General features: G+C 44.1%; 1 protein-coding gene across 1 annotated transcript in view; it reads right to left on the bottom strand.

Moving 5' to 3' along the window:
- Positions 1-1434: 1434 nt before the first annotated feature.
- The window catches only part of LOC140196859 (dedicator of cytokinesis protein 2-like), a 1243024-nt gene continuing 1218732 nt past the window's right edge, over positions 1435-25726 (bottom strand). Inside the window, exons 47-52 of the mRNA XM_072256747.1 lie at positions 25272-25409; positions 23518-23666; positions 12416-12575; positions 6543-6648; positions 4843-5015; positions 1435-1746 (exon numbers count right to left, since the gene is read on the bottom strand). Of these exons, the coding sequence (XP_072112848.1) occupies positions 1645-1746; positions 4843-5015; positions 6543-6648; positions 12416-12575; positions 23518-23666; positions 25272-25409 (828 nt within the window). The 3' untranslated portion in view covers positions 1435-1644. The remainder of the gene's footprint in view (positions 1747-4842; positions 5016-6542; positions 6649-12415; positions 12576-23517; positions 23667-25271; positions 25410-25726) is intronic.

The following is a 25726-nucleotide window of genomic DNA, read 5'->3' as shown; positions in this document are numbered from 1 at the left end:
TTTTTTGCAGCAGTAGTGTAATACATAAAGTTACTACAGAACTGTGCAGAAGTCTTAAACACCCTGGCGCTCGCTCGCTCTCTGTCTCTGTCTCTCTCTCTGTCTCTGTCTCTCTGTCTCGCGCTCTCTCTCTCTCTGTCTCTGTCTGTCTATCTATCTATCTATCTATATATATATATACACACATACACACACACACACACACTCTCAGTCACACCCTTAGACTTTGGCATAGTACTTTACCCCGAAACTGCAGAACACACAGTGAAATATGTTGTTTGTTTCAACGACCGAATTCTGAAGATGTGCTTGGAGCAGCCCACAAGTGTCGCCACGCTTCCGGCACCAACGTAGCATGTCCACAACTCACCAACCCTAACCCGTAAACCTTTGAGATGTGGGAGTAAACCGTAGCACCCGGAGGAAACCCATGCAGACACAGTGAGAACAGACAAACTCCTTGTAGACAGTGGCAGGAATTAAACCGTAACCACTTGTGCTGTACAGCATTAAGCTCCCGCTGTTAACCTTGCCACCAGTTCATTGCACCGTTGTGATGAATTGATTTGTATGGAAGACTATCTGTATCTTCCTACATGTGGCAACAGCAGAACAATTTCCAGTTTGCCAGAGCAACACACTCAAAATGCTGTGTGAACCCAGTAGCTCAAATGACATCTATGGAGAGGAATGAAGAGTTGACATTTTGGGCCAAGACCCTTCATCAGTACTGGAAAGGAAGGGGGGAAGAAGGTGTAGGGAGGGGAAGGAGTACAAGCTGGCAGGTATTAGGTGAAACCAGGCGAGGGGGATGCAGTGAGAAGCTGTGAGGTGATATATTGATTGTGTTTTACATTGTGTTCTTGATGCTTATTGTGTTTTATATGTTGCACTGGAATAACAATAATTTTGTTCTCCTTTACACTTGTACTAAAGAAAGACAATCCACAATCCTGACAGGTGGAAAAGGTAAAGAGCTGAAGAAGGAGGAATCTGATTGGAGAGGAGAGTGGACCATGGGAGAAAGGGGAGGAGGAGGGGCAGCTGAGGGAGATTATGGTCAGGGGAGGAGAAGAGGAGAGCTGGAATGGGAAATGGAAAAATAGAGAGGGGGAGGGAGAGCGATTACCAGAAGTTCATGCTGTCAGTTTGGAGTCTACCGGGACGGATTATGAGGTGTTGCTTCTCCGACCTGAGAGTGGCCTCACTGAGGCAGTAGATTACCATTAGGTTACGCTGCTGTGCCACCTGCATTTCAATACAAGTGTTTCTGTTTGCAGTGATAAAGAAACGTGCTGCCTGTCAAATGGCCACACTCCACCCACTGCTGACATATCACCAGTGCAACCTGCATTGAGATTTCCACAGCTCCGAACCCCTTTCCCCCCTCCCCGTGTGGCCTAGGTGCAGAAAAAGAAGCTGTGACAGTTATATCATGGTGAACAAAAAAGAGGTGTTTATTTATTCAAAATGAACAATCTTTACCATTGTTTAGGTATTATCTGAATGGGGGACAATAAGGTGGTGATCAGAAGGGGAATGATTCATGCTCTGGTTCTGTTACCAGCTGACGTCATCCGGTCCCCTTGGTCGTACTCCGAGTCTCTGGCAGTGGGTGACAAAGCTCCTCCTGTCTTGGTCCTGTCAGCTGGGTGGGGGCTGCATCACTCGCTTGTTCTTTGGTGGCGGAGGGGGCGGTGGGGTCTTGTGGGATTTGGCAATGTCGGGGGTTGGAGAACAAGCAGCCTGGTCAAAAGGAGAGAAAGCAGAACTTTAAGTGACTTACAGTCTCAAGCTCGCATGGACAAAGGGGGACGTACAATAAAAATTGGGGAAAATGGTAAGTGACCGCTTTGTTGAACTCCCTCACTTTGTCTGTCATGGATCTCCAGTGGACAGCCATATTAATTCTCCTTCCCTTCCCCTCACCAACATGTCTCTCCTTAGCTTCCTCCACCGGCAAGCTGATGCTAAGCGCAAATTCAAGGTACAACACCTCATATTCTTCATGGTCAGGTTCCGATCTGGTGGGATGAACACCGAATTCACAAACTTCTGGTCACAACTCCCCACCCTGTCCCTTTTTCTCTTCTCTCTCCTCCATCACCCCATCTCTTTCACTTCCCCATCCTCCTGCCTAACACCAGGGGGCATGCATTTCAGTGGAGATGCGAGGGGCAAGTGTTTTACACAGAGAGTAGTGGGGGCCTGGATTGTGCTAGCTGGGATGGTGGTAGAGCAGGTCTTCCCAACCTTTTTAATGCCAAGCAAAGGGGTGGGAACCCCTTTCGTAAAGGAACTTAGATTTGCACATAAATATGAGGAAAATGGAAGGATATGGAAATTGTGCAGGCAGAAGGGATTAGTTTAGTTAGCCATTTGATTACTAATTGATTCAGCACAACACTGTGGGCCAAAGGGCCTATTCCTGTATTGTTGTGTGTTCTATGTTCAAAGTTCTCTTCCTCTGTCCACCAGCACACAATCCTTCCTATTGGTTCTCCTCCTCATCTCATTCCCTCTGTTCCACCATTGTCTCCAATCAGATTCTGTCAGCTTCAGCCCTTTGTCACTTCCACCTGTTACGTCCCAGCCTCTGACTTTAGAAAGATTAAGGGCCTAAACAGGGTGTCTCAACACAGTATTTTTCCCCAGGGAAAGTGAATCAGTAACTAGAGGGTATATGTTTAAGAGGGACCTGAGGGGCAACTTCCTAAACAAATGGTGGTAGGTACAGGGATCAAGCTACCAGAGGAAATGATTGGGACAGGTACTTGGACCGGGAAGGTTTAGACGGATATGGGCCAAAGGTGGGCAGATTGGTTAGCTTAGACAGACATAATGGTTAATTTCTGAACACAGAGTATTAAAGCACAGTACACGCCCTTGGCCCGCAATGTCATGCTGAGATTTTGATGTACTTTGAGATCAATCTAACCCTTCCCTTCCACATAGGCACTTGGATGACTTTTTTTAAAATGGAGAGCTATCTTAAGGATTTCTCAAATGACCCTAATCTATCTGCTTCTACCATCATCCTTGGCAGTACGTCCCACACATTTGCCATTCTCTGTATAAAAAAAAACTTACTTCTGATATTTCCCCCTACACTTTCATCACCTTAAAGTTATGCCCCCTCTGGTTTAATGGCATTTCTGTCCTGGGAAAAAGTCTCGATCTACCTCTCATCATGTTGTACACCTCTCATCCTCGTTCACTCCACAGGGAAAAGCCCTAGCTTGGCCAGCTACCCCCTTAAGGTGTGCTCTCTGCTCCAGGCAGCATCTCCTCTGCACCCTCTCTAAAACTTTTGAGAGTTGATGACGTGAGAAAGTACAGGTTACAGGAAAATAAGCAGGGAAATGAAATAGCTCTGAGTGGCAGTATGGACCTGATTGGCTGAATGGACTCATCCTATTTGTGACCCAAACCATCAGCAAAGTGGCAGACCTTAAATACTCTCTTAAAAACCTTAAGGACATCGGGAAAGTAGAAGTAATAAATAGTGACCAAGCTAGTGAATAGATAAAAAGCAGCTACAGTACTATGCAAATGTTTGAGGCACATATATATATATATATATATATATAGTTAGGGTGTCTAAGACTTTCGCACAGTACTGTAAATTATCTTTCTAGTTACCAAATAACTTTTAATACTACTGAGCTAATACAAAGCTAATAGTCAACCACATTACTATTTTAACCATTACACAGTACTGTGCAAAAGCCTTGGGCACCCAGCTGTACATATAAGACCTTTGCACTGTTCTGTAATATTGCATCATTTTGGACTCATAAAGCTTGTCAGTCAATGTCCCGCCTGGACATTTTTGACTGCATTACAGCAGGGGTTCCCAAGCTTTTAAACGCTATGGACCAATACCATTAAGCAAAGGGGCCGCAGACCCAGGTTGGGGACCCCTGCATCAGAGGGTAACAACTGAGCGAAAAGTGGAACGAGAAATGTTCAACAGAAGAATTCAAATGGAAAGATGAGCATTTTATTTAATGTGAAAATTCAAATCAGGAGCAGGGGTTCCCTGAAGGTGGAATCTCATGTGGACAGGGTGGTGAGCTTTTGGTATGCTGGCCATTATAAATCAGAGCATTGAGTATAGGAGTTGGAATGTAATGTTAAAATTGTACAAGGCATTGGTAAGGCCAAATTTGTAGTATTGTGTACAGTTCTGGTCACTGAGTTATAGGAAAGATGTCAACAAAACAGAGAGTATAGAGGAGATTTACTAGAATGTTACCTGGGTTTCAGCACCTAAGTTACAGAGAAAGGTTGAACAAGTTGGGTCTTTATTCTTTGGATCGTAGAAGGTTGAGGGGGGACTTGATAGAGGTATTTAAAATTATGAGGCGGATAGATAGAGTTGATGTGGATAGGCTTTTTCCATTGAGAGTAGGGGAGATTCAAACAAGAGGACATGAGTTGAGAGTTAGGGGGCAAAAGTTTAGGGGTAACACGAGGGGGAACTTCTTTACTCAGAGAGTGGTAGCTGTGTGGAACGAGCTTCCAGTAGAAGTGGTAGAGGCAGGCTCGATATTGTTATTTAAAGTAAAATTGGATAGCTATATGGACAGGAAAGGAATGGAGGGTTATAGACTGAGTGCAGGTCATTGGGACTAGATGAGAGTAAGCATTCTGCATGGACTAGGAGGGCCGAGGTGGCCTGTTTCCGTTGCTGTAATTGTTATATGTTATATGATTTGGCCAATCCCTTGGAGTCTGTTCTGGCTTCCAATGGCATCGCGGCCAACCTGACTGTCACCTCCTTTTCATATTTTACCTCTCACTTCTCATCGTTTTGATCAACAACAATTACCTCCTCACCTTAACTTGGGACTGCTCTTTGCCTGATCCCGGAAAGACCGGTGAGGACGGAGGATCCACTGTGTCCTGGTTGAAGTTCTCCAGCAAGCTTGGGTTAATCTTCCTGGGCAAAGGTGGGGGCCTGGAGCTTTTCACCTGCCCACTGAACCCATTGATCACAACAACTGGATATCCTGTGAAATGGTCAGCAGTAAAATAGGTGTTAAGGACCATCACACTCACGTTGTCGAAAATAGTTTATTTTCCAGCTTTGGCACTCCAATTTTCCCTTGCTTTTGTTTTGGGTCTAATGTGTTCTTTCTTGTTAAAAAAAAAAAATGTGCATAATTTATGCTTGATTTGTGTTTCTGATGCTGCTGCCGTGGCGCGGTTAGCGCCATGCTTTACGGCACTGGCGGGAATCACGGTTTGACTCCCGCTGCTGCCTTTAAGGAGAGTCTACATTCTCCCTGAAACCGCGTGGATTTTCTCCGGGTGTCCCAGTTTCCTCCCACTTTCCACTGTCGCAGGGTTAGGGTTCGTGAGTTGTGGGCAAGCTATGTTGCTGCCAGAAGTGTGGCGACACTTGTGGGCTGCAAAGCACAATCCTCGTTGGTCTGACTTGACACAAACAATGGCTTTGCTATATACTTCAATGTATATTTATCAAATAAAGCTTATTTTTAAAAGATTACACCTGTGCATACATGTACTTGTGAATATGACAATAAACTGGACTTTAACTTGTTTCTGACATCTTCTCCACAATATCTGTCTGTGATATCCGGCCAGCTCCTCGCATGGGAGTTCCATCCATGCTGGGTTGAGTGTCGAAGTAGTAATTCAGCCTAATAAATCAGACAAATGCTAAAGCTATGGCAAAGTTGCCACCCGATGCAACAAATGAGGCACGGGAGGAACTTAACTCTCAAAGTCCAACCCTATTTCCCTGTTGTGAGAGGTGGAAACGAGTAAGGCCAGCCAACAGGGCCCTGGTGAAACTGTATAGGCCAATCCCCTGTACAGTGGATACAATGGATTACAGAAACATTGATGAACTCCATAAAAATAATATCGACTTCCGAAGGTGATGGAGCTGGGAAATCATTGATGACCTTGGCTGCACTGGGAGCAAGGGCCTAAGTAAATAAGTGTTAACACTCCGCCAATCTTCGACTACTCATAATGGGAGAGATAAAAGGAATAAAGATTTGCTTATTTGTCACATGTGCATTGAAACAAAGCGCAAAATGTGTCATTTGTCTAAAATCAGATCAGTCAGGATTGTGCTGGATGGCACACGTGTCCAGCACAAATACAGCATGCTCATAACTCACTAACCCTAACCTCACTAACCTAATCCAAATCTTTGGAGTTGGGAGGAAATCAGAGCACAAAGAGGAAATCCACATAGTCACAGGGAGAGTGTATAAACTCCTTACAAATGGGGGCAGAACTGATGCCCTATCTTACAGCTGGCATGGTAAGATGTTATGCTACTGTGCCTCCTACATGGGAGGGAGAGGTTGGGCAAATATTAACACATGGTACGGCAAAGCTGTTGGTAAATTGCTCCATTTCTACTAGTTACAAGAGGATTCTTAATCATTACGACCTAGTAACCTGTCCGAATTCAGAGTTGTCAATGGTTACTCGTTGAATTGAAGTTGCTGCCATCTCTGATTTGGTTTTTGTGAACTGCTAATGCAACTATTTCTCACCTCGCGCCTCTCCAAAATGGTCCACACCTGTATTGATTTCCTTGGCGGGCTGCTCTGGAATTCTTTCAATTGAGTTGCTTGAGGGTTGAGCCAACCTTGAAGGTTCCTAGAAAAGGACAGAAATAGACATCATCAACACCATTTCAACTTCGCTTCCGCTTCATTCCCCACCCTGCAGTGTCCCCGTAGGGGTTTCTTATTGTAATGAGCCAATAAGTAAATCAGCCAGTAGTGCCCAGTGACAACATGCAGACTCCTCATCATAGATGGTGACAATATACAATCAGTAGCCACTTTATTAGGTACCGGAGTGGAAGCCAGTTTGGTTTTCTGCTGCTGCTGTAGCCCATCTCCTTCAAGGTTTGAATGTATTGTGCATTCAGAAATGTTTTTGTGCACACCGCTGTTGCAACGTGTGGTTGTTTCTGTTATTGTCATCCTCCTGTCAGCTTGAACCAGTCTGGCCATTCTCCCCTGACCTCTCTCATTAACAAGGTGGTTTCACCCACATAACTGCCACTCACTGGATGTTTTTTGGTTTTTTTTTTGCACCATTCTCTGTAAACTCTAAGCAGGGGTTCCCAACCTGGGGTCTTTGGACTTCTCGGTTAATGATGGGGGCCATGACACAAAAGAAGGTTGGGAACCCCTACTCTAGAGGCAGTTGTATGTGACAATCCCAGCAGATGAGCAGTTTCTGCCCCGTCTGGCACCAACAATCATTCCGCGGTCAAAGTCATCTTGATTACATTTCTTCCCCATTCTGATTTTTGACCTGAGCAACAACTGAACCTCTTGACCAGCTCTGCATGCTTTCGCAGTATGCACTGAAATGCTGCCACGTGATTGGCTGACTGGATATTTGCATTAACGAGGCATACCTAATAAAGTGGCCACTGAGTGTAGATCTGCCAGTTGAATGATGTAACAGCAATGACACTGTGCTCACAGCCAGCAAGACACTCTCAGCTACGCCAGTTGCTCGCAAACAAACGATGAAGTGTTGGTAGGCTAATTGGCCTTGGTACTGAGACTGTGCATTGGGAGGACGGTCCTGGATGCTGACCTAGTGTCTTGATCCAAAGTGGGTTAAGGGGGTGGTTCCAGACAAAGAGCAATCCAACCAAGACCTCAGCAGTGGAGCTGGCGGAAGATGATGAAACATCACAACAGCAGTGAAGGCGGAGGAAGGCTACAGCACTGAAAGGTCCCCAGTCACCTCGCACTCCGTACCCCTGGACCCTGACCCCGATTTGCCAAAGGCTGCATGGTGGCTGCCCATACATTAGCCTCCCCGTGATAAAGTCACGCACAGGGATTCTCCATTAAGGGGATCTACCCCTCCAAAACGACGACTGCCCCTTTCCCCTCCCAGATGCTGCTCTTCCTGGTGGTTACTTTTGTATTTCCGTCTGCATCCTCTTGTGTCTCCAACCTGCAAGTCCATGGGATGTGGAAGGAGACTTGAGTACCTGTATATTTCTTCCTGTGTACAGATGTGTGGGAGAGACTGTGGGAAGGTGGAATTGATGGGAATGTGGGAAGTATAAGGAGCATTCAATGGCTCTGGGCCTGGACCCACTAGAGTGTAAAAGAATGAGGGGGGCATCTCATTGTAACCGGTCGAATACTGAAAGGTCTAGATAGAGTGGACATGGAGAACGTGCTTTCCATAGCAGGGGAATCTAAGACCAGAAGGCACAGCCTCAGAAGAGAGACGACCCTTCAGAACAGAAAAGAGGAGGGATTTCATTAGCCAGAGGGCAGGGAATCTGTGGAATTCATTACTACAGCCAGTTGAGAAGGTCAAGTCACTGGATATACAATATTTAAAGTAAGGGCGTTACAGGTTACAGAGAGAAGGCAGGAGAATGAGATTGAGGCTGTGTTAGCCTCAACACCTTTTAGAATGCCATGATAGATTTGTTGGCTGACTGACCTAATTCTGCTCCTACTGTTTATCTTATGATCTTAAGGAATAAAAGGTTCAAAACATCGAATCATACAGTGAAATGCAACGTTTGCATTAGAAACCGACATACCTAAGAATGTGCTGTGGGCAAGCCCGCAAGCGTTGCCACACGTTCTGGCTTCAGCACAACATACCCACAATGTACACAATAAACCAGAACAAACAAGCAACAAAAGAACCACGGCAAAACTAGCCTCAATCCTCCCTCCCACCCAGCCACAAACATGGACAGTCCTCCAAATGCAGGATAGATAGATAAAATAGGTTAAGGAAGGATTAGTGTACAAAGGGTGTTTTGCCACCCGTGGTGACTGAAGTGCCCATTTCTATATTAAGCAACAATCTGTTGGCTGAAATGCAGGCTAAGTAGCATCTGTGGGGTTGGGGGTGGGGAGCAGGAATTGTTGCTGTTTCATCTTGAGACCTCGTATCAAGACTGTTTTTACATGGCTCCTCATTAATCCAGGTACACAACAGGGCTTTGTCCTTAGCGCACGCTCTACTCACTTTAAACTTCTGTGATTGTGTGTCTATGTACAGCTCCAATGCTACATTTAATTTTGCAGACTACACCACTGTTGGCCGAATCAAAGGTGGTGACAAGTCGGCATATTGGAGGGAGACTGAAAATCTGTCTGAGTGGTGCCACAACAACATCTCAATCAACAGCCACAAGACCAAAGAAATGATTAATGTCTGCGTGAGGAAGAAGTCGGATGTCCATGAACCAGTCCCCATTAAAGGAATGGACGTTCCACCGAAGTGCAACACTTCATACCTGCATTAAATTCTATCTGCTGTTTCTCAGCCCACTTTTCCAGCTGATCCAGATCCCACTGATAGTCTTTTTTACTGTCCACTACACCCCCAATCTTGGTGTCATCTAAAAATTTGCTGATCCACTTAATCACATTATCATCCAGATCATTGATATAGTTGACAAACAACAATGGACCCAGCACTGATCGCTGCAGCACACCACTAGTCACAGGTCACCAGTCAGAGAGACAACCCTTTACTACCACTCTCTGGCTTCTCCCACACGGCCAATGTCTCATCCAATTTTCTACCTCATCTTGAACGCTGAATGACCGAACCTTCTTGACCAACCTTCCATGTGGGATCTTCTCAAATGTCTTGCTAAACTCCATGTAGACAACATCCACTGCCTTGCCTTCATACACTTTCCTAGTAATCTCCTTGAAAAACTCTCTAAGATTTAAATATTAAAGTCTGTCACAAGCCTTGTGGCCCATCAGGCCCGTGCTTATGCCGGTTTCAGTGACGTGAAGCGACTGAGAGTACGAGACTCCCCCCACTGGATAGGACACCAGTCTATCACGAGGTTAACCCCCAGCATTTTTGCCAGTACCCATTCTCAGCTGAGTAGACTGGAGCATTGTGTGGTTAAGTGCCTGGTTCAAGGACACACACGCTGCCTCGGCCGAGGCTCGAACCCACAACCTTCAGCTCGTTAGTCCAACGCCCTAACCACTTGGCCACGCGCCACACTCTATAAAATTGGCTAGACATAATTTACCACACACGAAGCAATGTTGACTATTCTAAAGGAAAGATGACACAACCGTGGCGAACAAGAGAAGTCAAAGCCAACACAAAAGCCAAAGAGAGGGCATACAGTATAATAGAACAAAGATTCGTGGAAAGTTAGAGGATTGGGAGTTTGTAATAACCAACAGAAGGCAACTAAAAAGTCATTAAGAAGGTAAAGGTGGAATACAAAAGTAAGTTAGCCAATAATATTAAAGAGGATACCTATATTTGCTTCAGATATATAAAGTGTAAAAAAGAGGCGAGAGTGGATATTGGACTGCTTGAAAGTTATGCTGGAGAGGTTGTAATGGGTAGTAATTAGGGAGAACAAACTAACAGACAAACTGAATAAGTATGTTCATCAGTCTTCACTGTGGAAGACACTAGCAGTATGGTGGAAGTTCCAGGTTTCAGGGGTCATGAAGTGTGTGAAGTTACTATAACTAGGGAGAAGGTTCTTGGGAAACTGAAAGGTCTGAAAGTAGATAAGTCACTTGGACCACATGGTGTACATCCCAGAGTTCTGAAAGAGGTGGCTGAAAAGATTGTGGAGGCATTAGTAATGATCTTTTAAGAATTCATAGATTCTGGAATGGTTCCGGAAGACTGGAAAATTGCAAATATCCCTCCCCTCTTCAAGAAGGGAAAAAGGCAGAAGAAAGGAAACTATAGGCCAGTTAGTCTAACCTCAGTGGTTGGGAAGATGTTGGAGTCGATTATTAAGAATGAGGTTTCAGGGTTCCTGGAGGCACAAGATAAAATAGGCTGTAGTCAGCATGGTTTCGTCAAGAAAAATCTTGCCTGACAAATCTGTTGGAATTCTTTGAAGAAGTAACAAGCAGGAGAGAAAAAGGAGAATCGGTTGAAATTACAAGCAAGAGAAATCCTGCAGATGCTGGAAATCTGAGCAACACGCACAAAATGCTGGAGGAACTCAGCAGGCCAGACAGCAACTATGGAAAAAAGTATAGTCAATGTTTCAAGCCGAAACATCGACTATACTTTTTTCCAAAGATGCTGCCTGGCCTGCTGAATTCCTCGGACATTTTGTGTGTGTTAATCGGTTGACGTTGTGTACTTGGAGTTTCAGAAGGCCTTTGACAACGCACCATGCATGAGGCAGCTTAACAGGCTATGAGCCCATGGTATTACAGGAGAGGTTCTAGCATGGATGAAGTAGTAGCTGAGTGGCAGGAGGCAAAGTTTGGGAATAAAGGGAGCCTTTTCTGACTGCCTGTCGGTGACTAGTGGTATTCCACAGGGGTCTGTACTGAGACTGATCCTTTTTACGATACATGTTAATGACTTGGATGATGGAGTTGATGGCTTTGTCGCAAAGTTTGCAGGTGATATGGAGCAAGTTGGAGGGGCAGGTAGTTTTGAGGAAGTAGAGAGGCTACAGAAGGTCTTAGGCAGCTTTGGAAAGTGAATGGCCATGCACTTTGGCAGAAGAAATGAATGGGTTGATAATGTTCTAAATTGGAGAGAAATACAAAAAACTGAGGTGCAAAGGAACTTGAGTGTCCTTGTGCAGGATTCCTTAAAGGTTAATTTTTAGGCTGAGTCTGTGGTGAGGAAGGCAAATGCAATTTAAGCATTCATTTAAAGAGGACTGGAATATAAAAGCAGGATGTAATGTTGAAATTTTATGAAGCACTGGTGAAGCCTCACCTGGAGCACTGTGAGCAGTTTATCTTAGAAAGGATATGCTGAAACTGGACAGGGTTCAAATGAGGTTCATGAAAATGATTCCAGGATTTAATGGCTTGTCATATGAAGAGCATGTGATGGCTCCGGGCCTGTATTCACTGGAATTCAGAAGAATGAGGGGTAATATCAATGCTGCCTATCAAATGGTGAAAGGTCTTGATAGAGTGGATGTGAAGAGGATGTTTCCTATGGTGGGAGAGTCTGAGACCAGAGGACAGCCTCAAAATAGGGGTGTGTGGTCCTTTTATAGCAGAGATAATGAGGTACTTCTTTAGCCAGAGAGCAGTGAATCTGTAGAATTCTTTACCACAGGCAGATGTGGAGGCAGAGTGTTCAAGTATACTTAAGGCAGAAGATGATAGATTCATAATTTGTCAGAGCACGAGGGATATGAGGAGAAGGCAGGAGACTGGAGCTGAGAGGAAAGGTGGATCAGCCTTGACGAAATGGCAGAGTAGTTTCGATGGGCCAAATGGTCTAATTCTGCTCCCACATCTTATGGTCTTATAGTCTATCTTGTGGCTAAGGATGCTTTAAATATCTCTGCTGGTAGATGAGCCAGTTTTTCAAAGGTTTGCTACAGGTTCAGAAGAGGAGTCTACCTCTTCCATGGAACCTGCCTGTCAAATTCTCTCACCTCAGTGATATCCTGGGGTGCAGCAGACATGGGTGACTTGACTGGGATGTATGCTCCACTGGTCCTTATCCCCTTCTTATCCTCGAGTTCTTTCGTCATGCCTTCCAGGGATCTCTCCAGGGAACGAGAGCTTTGTTTCCTCGGCAGTGGTGGCTCCAACCTGCAAATAACAATACGTACGTTAAATTACATTGGCGTGTTACCTTCCAACTCAGAGGTGTGGTCACTAGAGCACCCTGGGAAATGGAGAAAGATCTCAGGGATCACCTTGTTTCAAATATAATGGGTGAATGCATCAAATGGGAACAATGCAGTGGCTGTGGTGATGGTCTGGTATGCCAGAATCCACACCTGTTGAAGTGCAAATATAAGCTACGGTTATAATCAGTTCATGAAATATGGTAGTGTAGCAGTTAGCTGAATGCTTTACTCCATTTCCTCTGTTCCCCACCCTGGCCTTTTACTTCTTTTCACCTGCCCACCACCTCCCCCTGGGTGCCCTCCTCTTCCCTATCTACTACAGTCCACTCTCCTCTCCTATCAGATTCCCTCTCTCCAGCCCTTTCCTTTTCCTACCCATCTGGTGTCACATATCCCCTTCTAGCTATCCTGCTCTCCACCTTTTTATTCTGCCGTCTTCCCCCTCCCTTTCCAGTCCTGAAGAAGGGTCTTGGCTCGAAATGTCGACTGTTTATTCATTTCCATAGATGCTGTCTGACCTGTTGGCTTCCTCCCGCATTGTGCGTTACTTTGGATTTCCAGCATCTGCAGACCTTCTTGTGATTACAATAATACTTCAAAGAGCCAGCTTTGAAATTGGTGTACAATTCCTGGTGCTGTCTGTAAGGAGTTTGTACATTCTCCTCTCGCCATGAGTTTCCTCCCACATTCCAGAGATGTACGGTTAGGGTTAGTGAGTAGTGAGCATGCTATTTTGGTGCTGGAAGTGTGCCCCCAGCAGATGGTCGCTGACGCAAACAACACATTTCACTGTATGTTTTGATTTCGCTGTATCTTTCTCTTTTTGGCACATTTATATTCATGTGCTTATTTAAGAGTTCCTTAGGTGCCCCAATATGTCTGCACCCACTACCACCCTTGGCAGCACGTCTATGTACTCACCACTTACCGTCTTTGTGAAAAAAACTACCTCTGGCATCATACATATCTGTCCTCCTTAAAATTATGCTCAAGTCGCTTCTGCCCTGGGAAAAAGTCTCTGGCTACCCATACAACAGAAATTCTGCAGATGCTGGAAATTCAAGCAACACACATCAAAGTTGCTGGTGAACGCAGCAGGCCAAGCAGCATCTGTAGGAAGAGGTGCAGTCGACGTTTCAGGCCGAGACCCTTTGTCAGGACTAAGTTAGCTATGCCTTAGAGGGTCAGACACCCTGAGCCAATAGGCTGGTCCTGGAATTATTTTCTGGCATAATTTACATATTATTATTTATTTTCTATGGTTTTTATATTGCTATATTTATACTCTATTCTTGGTTGATGCAACTGTAACGAAACCCAATTTCCCTCGGGATCAATAAAGTATGACTATGACTATGACTAATCATCTTGTACACCTCTATCAAGTCACCTGTCTTCATCCTTCACTCCAAAGAGAAAAGCCCACTCACAGCCCAGAAACTTCTCTTTATATTTTCTTTTATTAACTTTCTGAATGGGCCATCCTGCTGTGCTTGGGAAGCTACTGGTGAGATGTCTACTTGATGAAGGTGCTCTCACAGTGCTGGTGGTTGGGGAGAACTAGGGATGATATATGAGCAATAATGCATAGAATCATACAATATAGAAACAGGACCTTCGGCCCACCATATGAATGCTGACCATCTGTTACCCATCTACAATAATCCCCTTTACTAGCACTTGGCCTGTAACCATAAGACACAAGAGCAGAATTAGGCCATTCAGCCCATCGAGTCTGCTCTGCCATTAAATCATGGATGATCTATTTCCCTCTCAAGCCCTTTGTCCTGCCTTCTCCACATAACCCTGACTAATCAAAAACCAATCAACCTCCACTTTAGAGGCAACCAATGACCTGGCATCCACAACTACTTGTGGCAATGTTCTAAGTCTTGTAAGTTCAAGTATTTGTCTAAATCAGGTGCCTGCAAACTGGATCCACAGACCCCATGATTAATGGCAAGGCTCCATGCATAAAAAAGGGTTGGAAACCCTGGTCTAGCTACTTATAGAGAGTTACAGAACCATAGGCTTATAAAGTTCAAAGTACATACATGTCACCATATATTTATTTTCGTGCAGGCATATTCAATAAATTCATAACAGAATAATAACCATATCAGAATCCATGAAAAACTGCACCACCTTCATGAACCTTATAGAGATTAAAGAGGTGGAGGTGCCTGCCATCTTGAGGTAAATTAGGGTGGACAAATCCCAATGCCAGATACGCTGTTCCCTCGGACTTTGTGGGAGGCAAGGGCAGAAACTGGGGAGCCCTAACAGAAATAATTAAAACATCCTTAGTGACAGGTGAGGTACTGGAGGACTGGAAGATTGTCAATGTTGTTCCACTGTTTAAAGAAGGCTCTAAAATAAACCAGGAAATTACAGGCCGGTGAGCCTGATATCAGTTGTGGGAAAGTTATTGGAAGGTTAAGGATAGTCACCATGGCTCCATGCATGGTGTCTAGCCAATCTTATAGAGTTTTTAGAGGAAGTTACTAGGAAAGTTGATGAAAGCATACAGTGGATGTTGCCTACATGGACTTTAGCAAGGCATTTGACAGGGTCCTGCATGGGAGGTTAGTCAAGAAGGTTCAGTCTCTCTGATTTCAAGATGAGGTAGTAAATCGGATTAGGTATTGGCTATGTGGGAGAAGCCAGAGAGTGGTAGGAAAGGGTATCCCTCTGAGTGGAGGCCTGTGAACAGTGGTGTGCCACAGGGATCCGTGCTGAGTTCCTTGTTGTTTTTCATCTGCATCAACAATCTGGATGATAACGTGGTTAACAGGAGCTGCAAGTTTGCAGATGACACCAAGACTGGGGGTGTAGTGGACAGGAAGGAAGACTATCAGGTCTTGCAGAGGTATGTGGACCAGGGGGAAAAATGATCTGAAAAATGGCACATGGAATCTGATGCAGACAAGTGTGAAGTGTTGCACTTCAATAGGACCACCCAGGATAGGTCTTACACAGTGAACAGTAGGGCACTGAGGAGAGCTATAGAACAAATGGTTCTGGGAATACAGGTCCATAATTCATTGAAGGTGGCATCACAAGTGCATAGGGTCGCAAAGAAAGCTTTTGGCACATTGGCCTTCACAACTAAAAGTACTGAGTAAAGGAAATGGGATGTTATGTTGAAGTTGTATAAGACTTTTGTGAGGCCTAAGTTGGAGTATTGTGTGCAGTTTTGGTCACCCACTTACAGGAAAGATGTAAATAAGGTTGAAAGAATACAGGGAAAATTTACAAGGATGTTGCCAGAACAGGAGGACCTGAGTTATAAGGAAAGATTGAAAAGGTTAGAACTTTATTCCTTGGAATGTAGAAGATTGAGGGGAAATTTGATAGGGGTAAACAAAATTATGAGGAGTTATACTGTAGATAGGGTAAATGCAAGCAGGCTTTTTCCATTGAGGTTTGGTGGGACTACAACTAGAGGACATGAGTTAAGGATGAAAGGTGAAAGTTTAAGGGGAAGATGAGGGGAAACTTCTTCACTCAGAGGGTCGTGAGAATGTGAAACAAGCTGCCAGCACAAGTGGTGCATTCAAACTTCATTTCAACATTTAAGAGAAGTTTGGATAGGTACATGGAGTGTAGGTGTATTGAGGGCTATGGTTTGGGAGCAGGTCGATGGGCATAGCAGTTTAAATGTTTCAGCACAGACTAGATGGGCCAAAGGGCCTGATTCTGTGCTGTACTTTTCTATGACTCTATAGTAATAAACAAACAACCAATAAATATCGAGAATATGAGATGAAGTCCTTATAAGATAGTCCAAAGGTTGTGGGAATATTTCAATGATGGGGCAAGTGAATGTGAGTGAAGTTATCCCTTTTGGTTCAAGAGTCAGAGATATGATTGGTAAAAACTGTTCCTTGAACCTGGCTGTGTGAGTCCAGAGGCTCCTATACTTTCTTCCTGATGACATCATTGAGAACAGAGCAACACGGAATATGGAAAAGGACCATATGGCCCAACTTGACCATGCCAACCAAGGTGACTATCTGAGCTAAACCCATTTGCCTACATTTGGCTCATAATCCTCTCAACAATTTCCATCCATGTACCCAACCAAATATGCTTTACACATTGCATTTATACCTGACACTACCACTTCAGGGGCAGCTCATTCTATATAAGACCATAAATAAGAGCAGAATTCAGCCATTCAGCCCATCAAGTCTGCTCTGCTATTCCATCATGGCTGATTCTGGATCCCATTCAACCCCATACACCTGCTTTTTCACCATTTGATACCCTGACCGATCAGGAAACTATTAACTTCCGCCTTGAATATACCCACAGACTTGGCCTCCAAGGCAGTCTGTGGCACAGCATTCCACAGATTCACTATTTTCTGGCTAAAAAATTCCTCCTTACCTCTGTTCTAAAAGATTGCCCCTCAATTTTGAGGCTATGCTCTCTAGTTCTGGATACTCCCACCATAGGAAACATCCTCTCCACATCCACCCTATCTAGTCCTTTCAATATTCAGTAGGTTTCAATGAGATCCCCATGCATTCTTCTAAATTCCACTGAGTACAGGCCCAAAGCTGCCAAACGCTCCTCATATGTTAACTCCTTCATTCCAGGAATCATCCTCATGAACATCCTCTGGATTCTCTCCAATGCCAACCCATCCTTTCAGAGATATCTGGCCCAAAACTGTCAACAATACTCCAAGTGCGGCCTGATTAGTGTCTTATAAAGCTTCATCATTATCTCCTTGTCTTTATAAATAAGGCAAGACAGCAACTATACTTCATTAGGAGTTTGAAGAGGTTTGGTATGTCAACAAATACACTCAAAAAACTTCTATAGATGTACCATGGAGAGCATTCTGACAGGCTGCATCACTGTCTGGTATGGAGGGGCTACTGCACAGGACTGAAAGAACCTGCAGAGGGTTGTAAATTTAATCGGCTTCATCTTGGGTACTAGCCTACAAAGTACCCAGGGTACCTTCGAGGAGAACGTCCATTATCAAGGGCCTCCAGCACCCAGGGCATGCCCTTTTCTCACTGTTACTATCAGGTAGGAGGTACAGGAGCCTGAAGGCACACACTCAGCAATTCAGGAACAGTTCCTTCCCCTCTGCCATCTGATTCCTAAATGGACAGTGAACCCGTGAACACTACCTCACTTTTTTAATATATATTTCTGGTTTTTTTTGAATAATTTTTAATCTATTAAATATACATATATTGTAAATTTATTTATTTATTAATTATTATTATTTTCTTCTTCTTCTATATTATGTATTGCATTGAACTACTGCTGCTGAGTTAACAAATTTCACGACACATGCCGGTGATAATAAATTTAATTCTGATTATATTCTATTCCCCTTGAAATGAATGCCAACATTGCAATTAACTTCTTTACCACAGACTTGACCTGTAAATTAACCTTATGGGAGTCTTGCACAAGTTCCTCTGCACCTCTGATGTTTGGACTTTCTCCCCATTCAGATAACAGTCCACACTATTGTTCTTTTCCCAAAATGCATTATTGTACATTTCCCAACATTGTATTCCATCTGCCACTTTTTTGCCCATTCTTCCAATTTATCTAAGTCCTGCTACAATCCTCAGCACTACCTACCCCTCCACCTATCTTCGTATGATCTGCAAACTTTGCCATAAAGCCATCAGTTCCATTATCCAAATCACTGACAAACAATGTGAAAAGTGTGGGAATGGGACCCGCTCTCAGGGCCTCGTGACCGGCCGCTTTTTGATATCCCAAGCACACGGCCTGCAGCGCTCCGGTATTCTGTAGCTCTGGGGACGTGTTGACTCTCGGCCAGTGCCCCTGACTGAAGCATCACGGGAGAACGCAAAACATTGGGAGCAGCAAGTTAGCAGCTGGGGGTTGTGTGCCGGAAGAGCTGTGCCTTTTTGGTGCCAACAGTCCGGGCATTGAACTCGGAAAAAGCAACACAATGAACTTTTGACTTCGTAAATAAACGAGTTGTTTGCTATGGCTCCCCTCTCGCTGTGAAACAGGAACACCTCTTTTTCCCTTATTAGGGAGAGAGAGAGAGGGTCTGTGGTACGTCAAATTATCAGGTGAATGTGTAGTATTTGGGTACTGCAAGTCTGTGTCTTTATTGATGCTTTGCTGCATGCTTGAGTGCTCGGTGGAGGGTGCTGATGCTTTTTTGTTGGTGGGGGTGGGGGGTTGTTGTTCTGCTACTGTTTGTGCGTGGGGGGGAGTTTGGGGTTCTAACATTTAACTGTCATTCATTCTTTGGGGCACTCCTCTGTTTTTGTGGATGTCTGCGAAGAAAAAGAATTGCAGTATGTATATTGTATACATTTCTCTGACATTAAGTGCAGCTACCGAAACCTATTGAAGTAGCGGTCCCAGTACTGACCCCTGAGGAACACCACTCGTCACTGGCAGCCAGCCAGCCCGCACTCGCTGCCTCCTGTCTATCTTTAGTGATTATACAGAAAGATTGAAGTTAATAACTCATCTCCTTCTACCCTAGGCCACGAACTTATCAATCACCCGTGCTGTGGACACTTTCTGGAGGTCCAAAATCCGTATGCTCCACGACCGCTGGACTAAGTGTGTAAATATAGGAGGGGACTATGTTGAAAAATAAATGTGCTAGGTTCTCTAAAATTGACTCCTTCTACCTTAGGCCACAAACTTATCAATCACCCCTCATATTAATATTACCAAGGATTCATAAGTGGTCATACAAACATAGAAAACTTACAGCACAATACAGGCCCTTCAGCCCACAAAGCTGTGCCGAACATGTCCATGTCCCTGTACATTAAGCTCCCTAATAAGATCTGGGTTATTACATACACCTAATCTAAGATAGTCTTTCCCCTAGTAAGCTCAAGCACAAGCTGCTCTAAAAAGCCATCTCGTAAGCATTCAATAAATTCTTTCTCTTGAGATCTGATACCAACCTGATTTTCCCAATCCCTTTACATATTGAAGTCCCCCATTAGAGCTGTGTCATTACCCTTATTACATGCCTTCTCCAGCTCCCTTTGCAATTTCAACCCGACGTCTTGGTTACTATTTGTAGGCCTATGTATAATCCCCATAATTTTTTTTTACCCCTGCAGTTTGTTAACTCCACCATCAAAGATTTGACATTCTTTGATCCTCTGTCATCTCTTTCTAAAGATGTAATTTCATCTATTACCAACAGAGCCAAACCACCGCCTATGCCTTCTTGCCTGTCCTTTTGATACAAATTATATCCTTTGATGTTAAGGTCTCACCATCATCCCTCTGAAACTAGTCCCTCAGGTTCCTATTAACTCTTTCATCCACCCCCTCCCTTTAAACCTATGTCCTTTGGTTTTAGACACCCATACACTGGGGGAAAAGTATGACCTTCTATCTTATCCATCCCACTCATGATGTTATAAGCCATGATAAAGTCAGCCCTCAGACTCCTTCACTCCAATGAAAACAGTCCCAGTTTATGCAAAGACGCAAGAGATCTGCAGAGGCTGGAAATCTTGAGCAACACATGTCACCTTGATGAAAGGTCTCAGCCTGGAACATCGACTGTTTGTTCCCCTCCTAGGGGCTGCCTGATCTGCTGAGTTATTGCACAATTTTGTGTGTATTGTCTAATTGATCTGATATCTCCTTAAGACTCAATGATCAACTTTATTATATAAGACCATAAGATATAGAATCTGCTCCGCCATTTCATCATGGCTGATCCAATTTTCCTCTCAGCCCCAATCTCCTGCCTTCTCCACCTATCCCTTCATGCCATGCCCAATCAAGAATCTATCAACTACAGCTGCCCGTGGCAATGAATTTCACAGATTTAATACTCCAATGCTAAAGAAATTCCTCCTCATCTCCGCTCTGAAAGGACCCCCTCCCCCCATTTTGAGTCTGTGTCCTCTGGTCTTAGACACTCCCACCACAGGAAACATCCTCTTCACATCCACTCTATCAAGGCCTTTCACCGTTTGATAGTTTTCATTGACGTTACCCCTCATTCTTCTGAATTCCCATGAATACAGGCCCAGAGCTATCACATGCTCTTCATATGACAAACCATTCAATCCTGGAATCATTTTTGTGAACCTTATTTGAACCCTCTCCAGTTTCAGCACATCCTTTCTAAGATAAGGGGCTCAAAACTGCTCACAATACTCCAAGCGTGGCCTCATTAGTACTTTATAAAGTCTCAACATTACATCCTTACTTTAATATTCTAGTCCTCTTGAAATGAATGCTAATCCTCTTGCATTTGCCTTCCTCACCACAGACTTAACCTTCAAATTAATCTTTAGGGAATCCTGCACAAGGACTCCCAAGTCCCTTTGCACCTCAGAGTTTTATATTTTTTCTCCATTCAGAAAATAATCAACTCTTTCATTTCTTCGACCAAAGTGCATGACCATACACTTCCCAACACTGTATTTGCCATTTCATTGCCTATTCGCCTAATCTGCCTAAGTCTTTCTGTAGCCTCTCTATTTCCTCAGGACAACCTGCGCTCCACCTATCTTTGTATCCTCTGCAAACTTTGCAACAAAGCCCTCAATTCCATCATCCAAATCATTTACATATAATAAGAGTCGGTCCCAACACAGACCCCTGTGGAACACCACCAGTCACTAACAGCCAACCAGAAAAGGCTCCCTTTATTCCCATTCTTTGCCTCCTGCCAGTCAGCCACTACTTTATCCATGTTAAAATCTTTCCTGTAATACCATTGGCTCATAGTTTGTTAAGCAGCCTCACGTGGCACCTTATCAAAAGCCATCTGAAAATCCAAGTACACAACATCAACCGATTCTCTTTTGTCTCTCCTGCTTGTTACTTCTTCAAAGAATTCCAACAGATTTGTCAGGCAAGATTTTCCTTTGAGCCTACAGCCTATTTTATTGTGTTCCTTGAAGTATAGTAAGATCTCATCCTTAATAACTGACTCCAAAACCTGCCCAACCACTGAGGTCAGACTAACTGGCCTATAGTTTCCTCTCTTCTGCCTCTCTCCCTGCTTGAAAAGTGGCGTGTCATTTGCAATTTTCCAGTCTTCCAGTACCACTTCAGAATCTAGTGATTCTTAAAAAATATCATTACTATGGACAGAAAAGGAATGGAGGGTTATGGGCTGAGTGCAGGTCAGTGGGACTAGGTGAGAGTAAGAGTTCGGCACGGACTAGAAGGGCCGAGATGGCCTGTTTCCATGCTGTTATGGTTATATGGTTAAATGGTTAATGACTGCACAATTTCTTCAGCCACCTCTTTCAGATCTCTGGACCATCTAGTGCAGCTGACTTACCTACCTTTAGACCTTTCAGTTTCCCAAGAACCTTCTCCTAGTAATGATAACTTGACACACTTCATGACCCCTGACATCTAGAACATCCACCTTACTGCTAGTGTCTTCCACAGTGAAGACTGATGCAAAATACTTATTCAATTCATCCGCTATTTCCTTGTCCCCCATTACTACCTATCCAGCATCGTTTTCCAGCAGTCCGATATCCACTCTCGCCTCTCAGTACTGTATTCTCCATATACAGTCTTGTGAAAAAATCTTAGACACATATGTATATAGCTAGGGTGCCTAAGACCTTTGCACAGTACTGTACATTATGTCTTTCCAGTTACCCAGTAACACTTAATATTACTGAGCTAATACAAAGCTAACTACTCTTATTTGTTTCCCAACCACCTTCTTATTTTAACCAGTATACAGTACTGTGTAACTTAGCTATATATACTGTATGTACCTGAGACTTTTGAACAGTATTGTATATTTACACGTATTAAGAAATTACTGTAGTGTTTTGGCATGAAATGCAACAGAAAAGTATAACATTCAATAATTACAAGAATAAAGAATTATATACATAAAAACTAAACTTAGAATTTAAAGTACAGATATGGATCAAAATGTGCATAAATACATGAACAGCACCATGATTTACAATGTAAACAGCATTATAAACTCAAACCATCCAGTCAAGGCAACGTCTTTGAGAGTCTCTTCTGCACACTGTCTAGCTTATTCATATCTTTCTTGAAGGTTGTGTGAGTACTTTCCTCCACAACCTACTTAGGCAGAGCATTTTGCTTCTAATCATCCCCAGGGTGAAATAAATTCTTCCTCGGTTCCCCTCTAAACTTTTCTTAGAAGAAGATTAAGAAGGTGGCAATCTGACAGTTATTGATACTTCTATTGAGAGGAAAGGTTTCCTAAACTCTACACTATCCATGCTTTTATCATGTTGTTGGTATTTTCAGAAGAGGACATAGTACATCAACAATGATACAAACAGAAGCACAGCTGCATTCTCCGGGCTATCTTCCTGCTTCAGGGTGTTTCACTGTAGTAGGGGAGTCTAGGCATAGCCTCAGAATAGTAAAATGTCCCTTTATAAAAGAATTAAGGAAGAATTTCTTTAGCCAGAGGATTGTGAATCTGTGGAATCCATTGCCAGTGACAGCCGTGGAGGCCAAATCATTGGGTATATTTAAAGCAGAGATTGAGAGGCTCTTGATTAGTCAGGATATTAAAGGTTACAGGGAGAATACAGGGGAATAAAGTTAAGAGGGATCATAAACTAGCCATGATGGAATGGCATAGCAGACCTGATGGGTTACACAAAATAATCTGCAGATGCTGGGGTCAAAGCAACACTCACAACACGCTGGAGGAACTCAGCAGGTCGGGCTGCATCCGTGGAAACGATCAGTCAACATTTCACAGTCCTGACGAAGGGTTCCAGCCCGAAACGTTGATTGATCGTCTCCACGGATGCTGCCCGACCTCCAGACCTGATGGGTTGAATGGTCTAATTCTGCTCTGACTATATGTCTTATGGTCTTTTGGATTTTTTGAAGACTTGAAGTACATCAGTTCTCTCTTTACGTACCCATCCCCAATTGCCTTGGGCAATTCCTTCTCGAAGCTCGTGGAACTCGAGGAACCCGAGGAGATAACTGACAGAGGTCGATAGGATCGGATCATCGAACGAGGCCTGCTCCCGCATCCGCTCCCTCCTCGCCTCTCCTCGGAAAATGACTGGAAAAGATCAGCGGACACAAAGGTCATTATTTGCAGGAACTCGGGCTCAAGATGGCAAAACATTTTCTTCTTTATATGCATCCCTTGTTAGGGATTATGGAGAGGCAAAAATAAATCAGGCCTGATTTCTTCTCCTAGTTCAATTTGAATCCAGGGTGAGTTGTGAATCTTGTACAAAATCCCTAAACAAAGAGTAAAATAGTCTAAGAAGCTGCATAGGCAGTGTGGAAAGATCTGGAAGAACTGGAGAAGCTCAGCAAGTCAGGCAGTATCTATGGAAATGAATAAACATCGACATTTCAGACCAAGACCCTTCCTCAGGACTTCAGGGGAAGGAGCATTGTATGTGTGTCCCAAGCTGTAATAGGGTCGCACTGATCGCTACGCTACCGCTGTCATGGCTGAACGAACAGGCAAAGTTATGCCCCCATCTCAGTCCAAAGAGAAGAGCCATAGCTTGCTCAACCTACCCTCATGAGACATGACATTGGTTAAGACCTGAATGTTTAGGTGTCATTAAGGGAGGTGTCCAGGAGATACAGGAAGTGATGGATAAAAGGGCACTTTTTCTGGAGGCTCATCTGAAGCATGAACAGGAACAAGCCACGCGAGCTGAATGGCCCGTGGAAAAGTACTGTGTTTCCTGTAACCTATGTAACTATGCCACGTTTGAGGTCGAGTCACTTACCTGGCCACAGCAGTGGCTTCAATATTAAACCTGGGTGCAAAACAGAGTCATGTGTTGGAGTGAATGGGCAAACCACTCTACATCAAATCCATTTCCTTGTTTCACTACAAGGAAACTGCACCTTGGACTATTCTTCCTTAGTTATTTCTCACATGAACCCAACCATCTCTTCCAATTGGCCTGGTCTACATGCTTATTCACTTCCTGAAGTACTTGTGCTAACTGTCCCAATGAAGGATATCAGCCCCGACTTTGGCCTTTGCACCTGCGGCACCAGAAGATACAACGACAGCTTTATTTTATTTAGAGATACAACACACCCAGCGAGCCGTAAGACCTAGCAACCCACCTGTTTAACCCTAGCCTAATCATAGGATAATTTACAATGACCTATGAAGCAGTATGTCATTGGAATGTGGGAGGAAACTGGAGCACCTGGAGGAAACCATTTTGGGGAGGAATGAACGAACTGTTTAAGAAGGGAAGGAGGCAGAAGTAAAAGGAAATGATAGGCCAGTTATCCTGACTTCTGTGTTTGGGAAGATGTTGCAGTCTATCATTGAGGATGAGGTTTCAGGGTACTTGGAAGCACTTGATAAAGTAGGCAATGTCAGAATTGAGCTCCAAACTCTGATGCCCTGAGCTGTAATAGTGTTGCACTAATCGCTACACTACCATGATCACAGTTGGATAGATACATGGATTGGAAAGGTTTCGAAGGTCAGGGGTCAAACACCAGTAAATGGGACTAGCTAGGGTGGGGTATCGTGGTCAGCGTGGACCAGTTGGGCGCAAGGGCCTGTTTCCATGCTCTATAACTGTATAACACCAATGACCTCACAGCATCAGTGAACTTTACCCCTTGCCCCTCAACCTCTCAGCCATGACTCACGCCCCCACCCGGTTAGACTCACCAGATCCCGCACTCCATATTGACTCTCCACTTTGGTCTTCAGCTGAGCGAAACACTCCTCCATTCGATCGTGGAAGGGCTTCAGGGCTTCCGTGACCTTCTTTTTGTGGATCCTGATCCCCTCTGTCAGCAATGGGATCTTCAGGGGAGAGAATGAAGAATGATGAGGTCTGTTAGTGGAACGCAAGGGAGGCAGGGCGATAGTGGGGACTCGAACAAGCAAGGGGTCTCAGCAGGCAGGTGGGATGAGGGAGAGGTGCGTCTGAAGTTATTATCTGGCTCAGAAGCAAGAGCCCTAGCAATGATCCACCCTCGGCTTTGAATGTGGACTCATATGGGACAATAGGTTTGCCAACTTAGTCAATTGGGAAAAGCCCTTGAAAACGTGCAGTTGAGGATTGACCTAACAGACATCTTTTTTACTCATTCAAAGGAAATGGCTTTGAGAAGGTGAGC

Source organism: Mobula birostris, chromosome 4 (assembly GCF_030028105.1).
Source record: "Mobula birostris isolate sMobBir1 chromosome 4, sMobBir1.hap1, whole genome shotgun sequence".
Lineage (NCBI taxonomy): Eukaryota > Metazoa > Chordata > Chondrichthyes > Myliobatiformes > Myliobatidae > Mobula > Mobula birostris.
The sequence above is the reverse complement of the archived record's forward strand: the minus strand, read 5'-3'. Positions and strand labels throughout refer to the sequence as shown.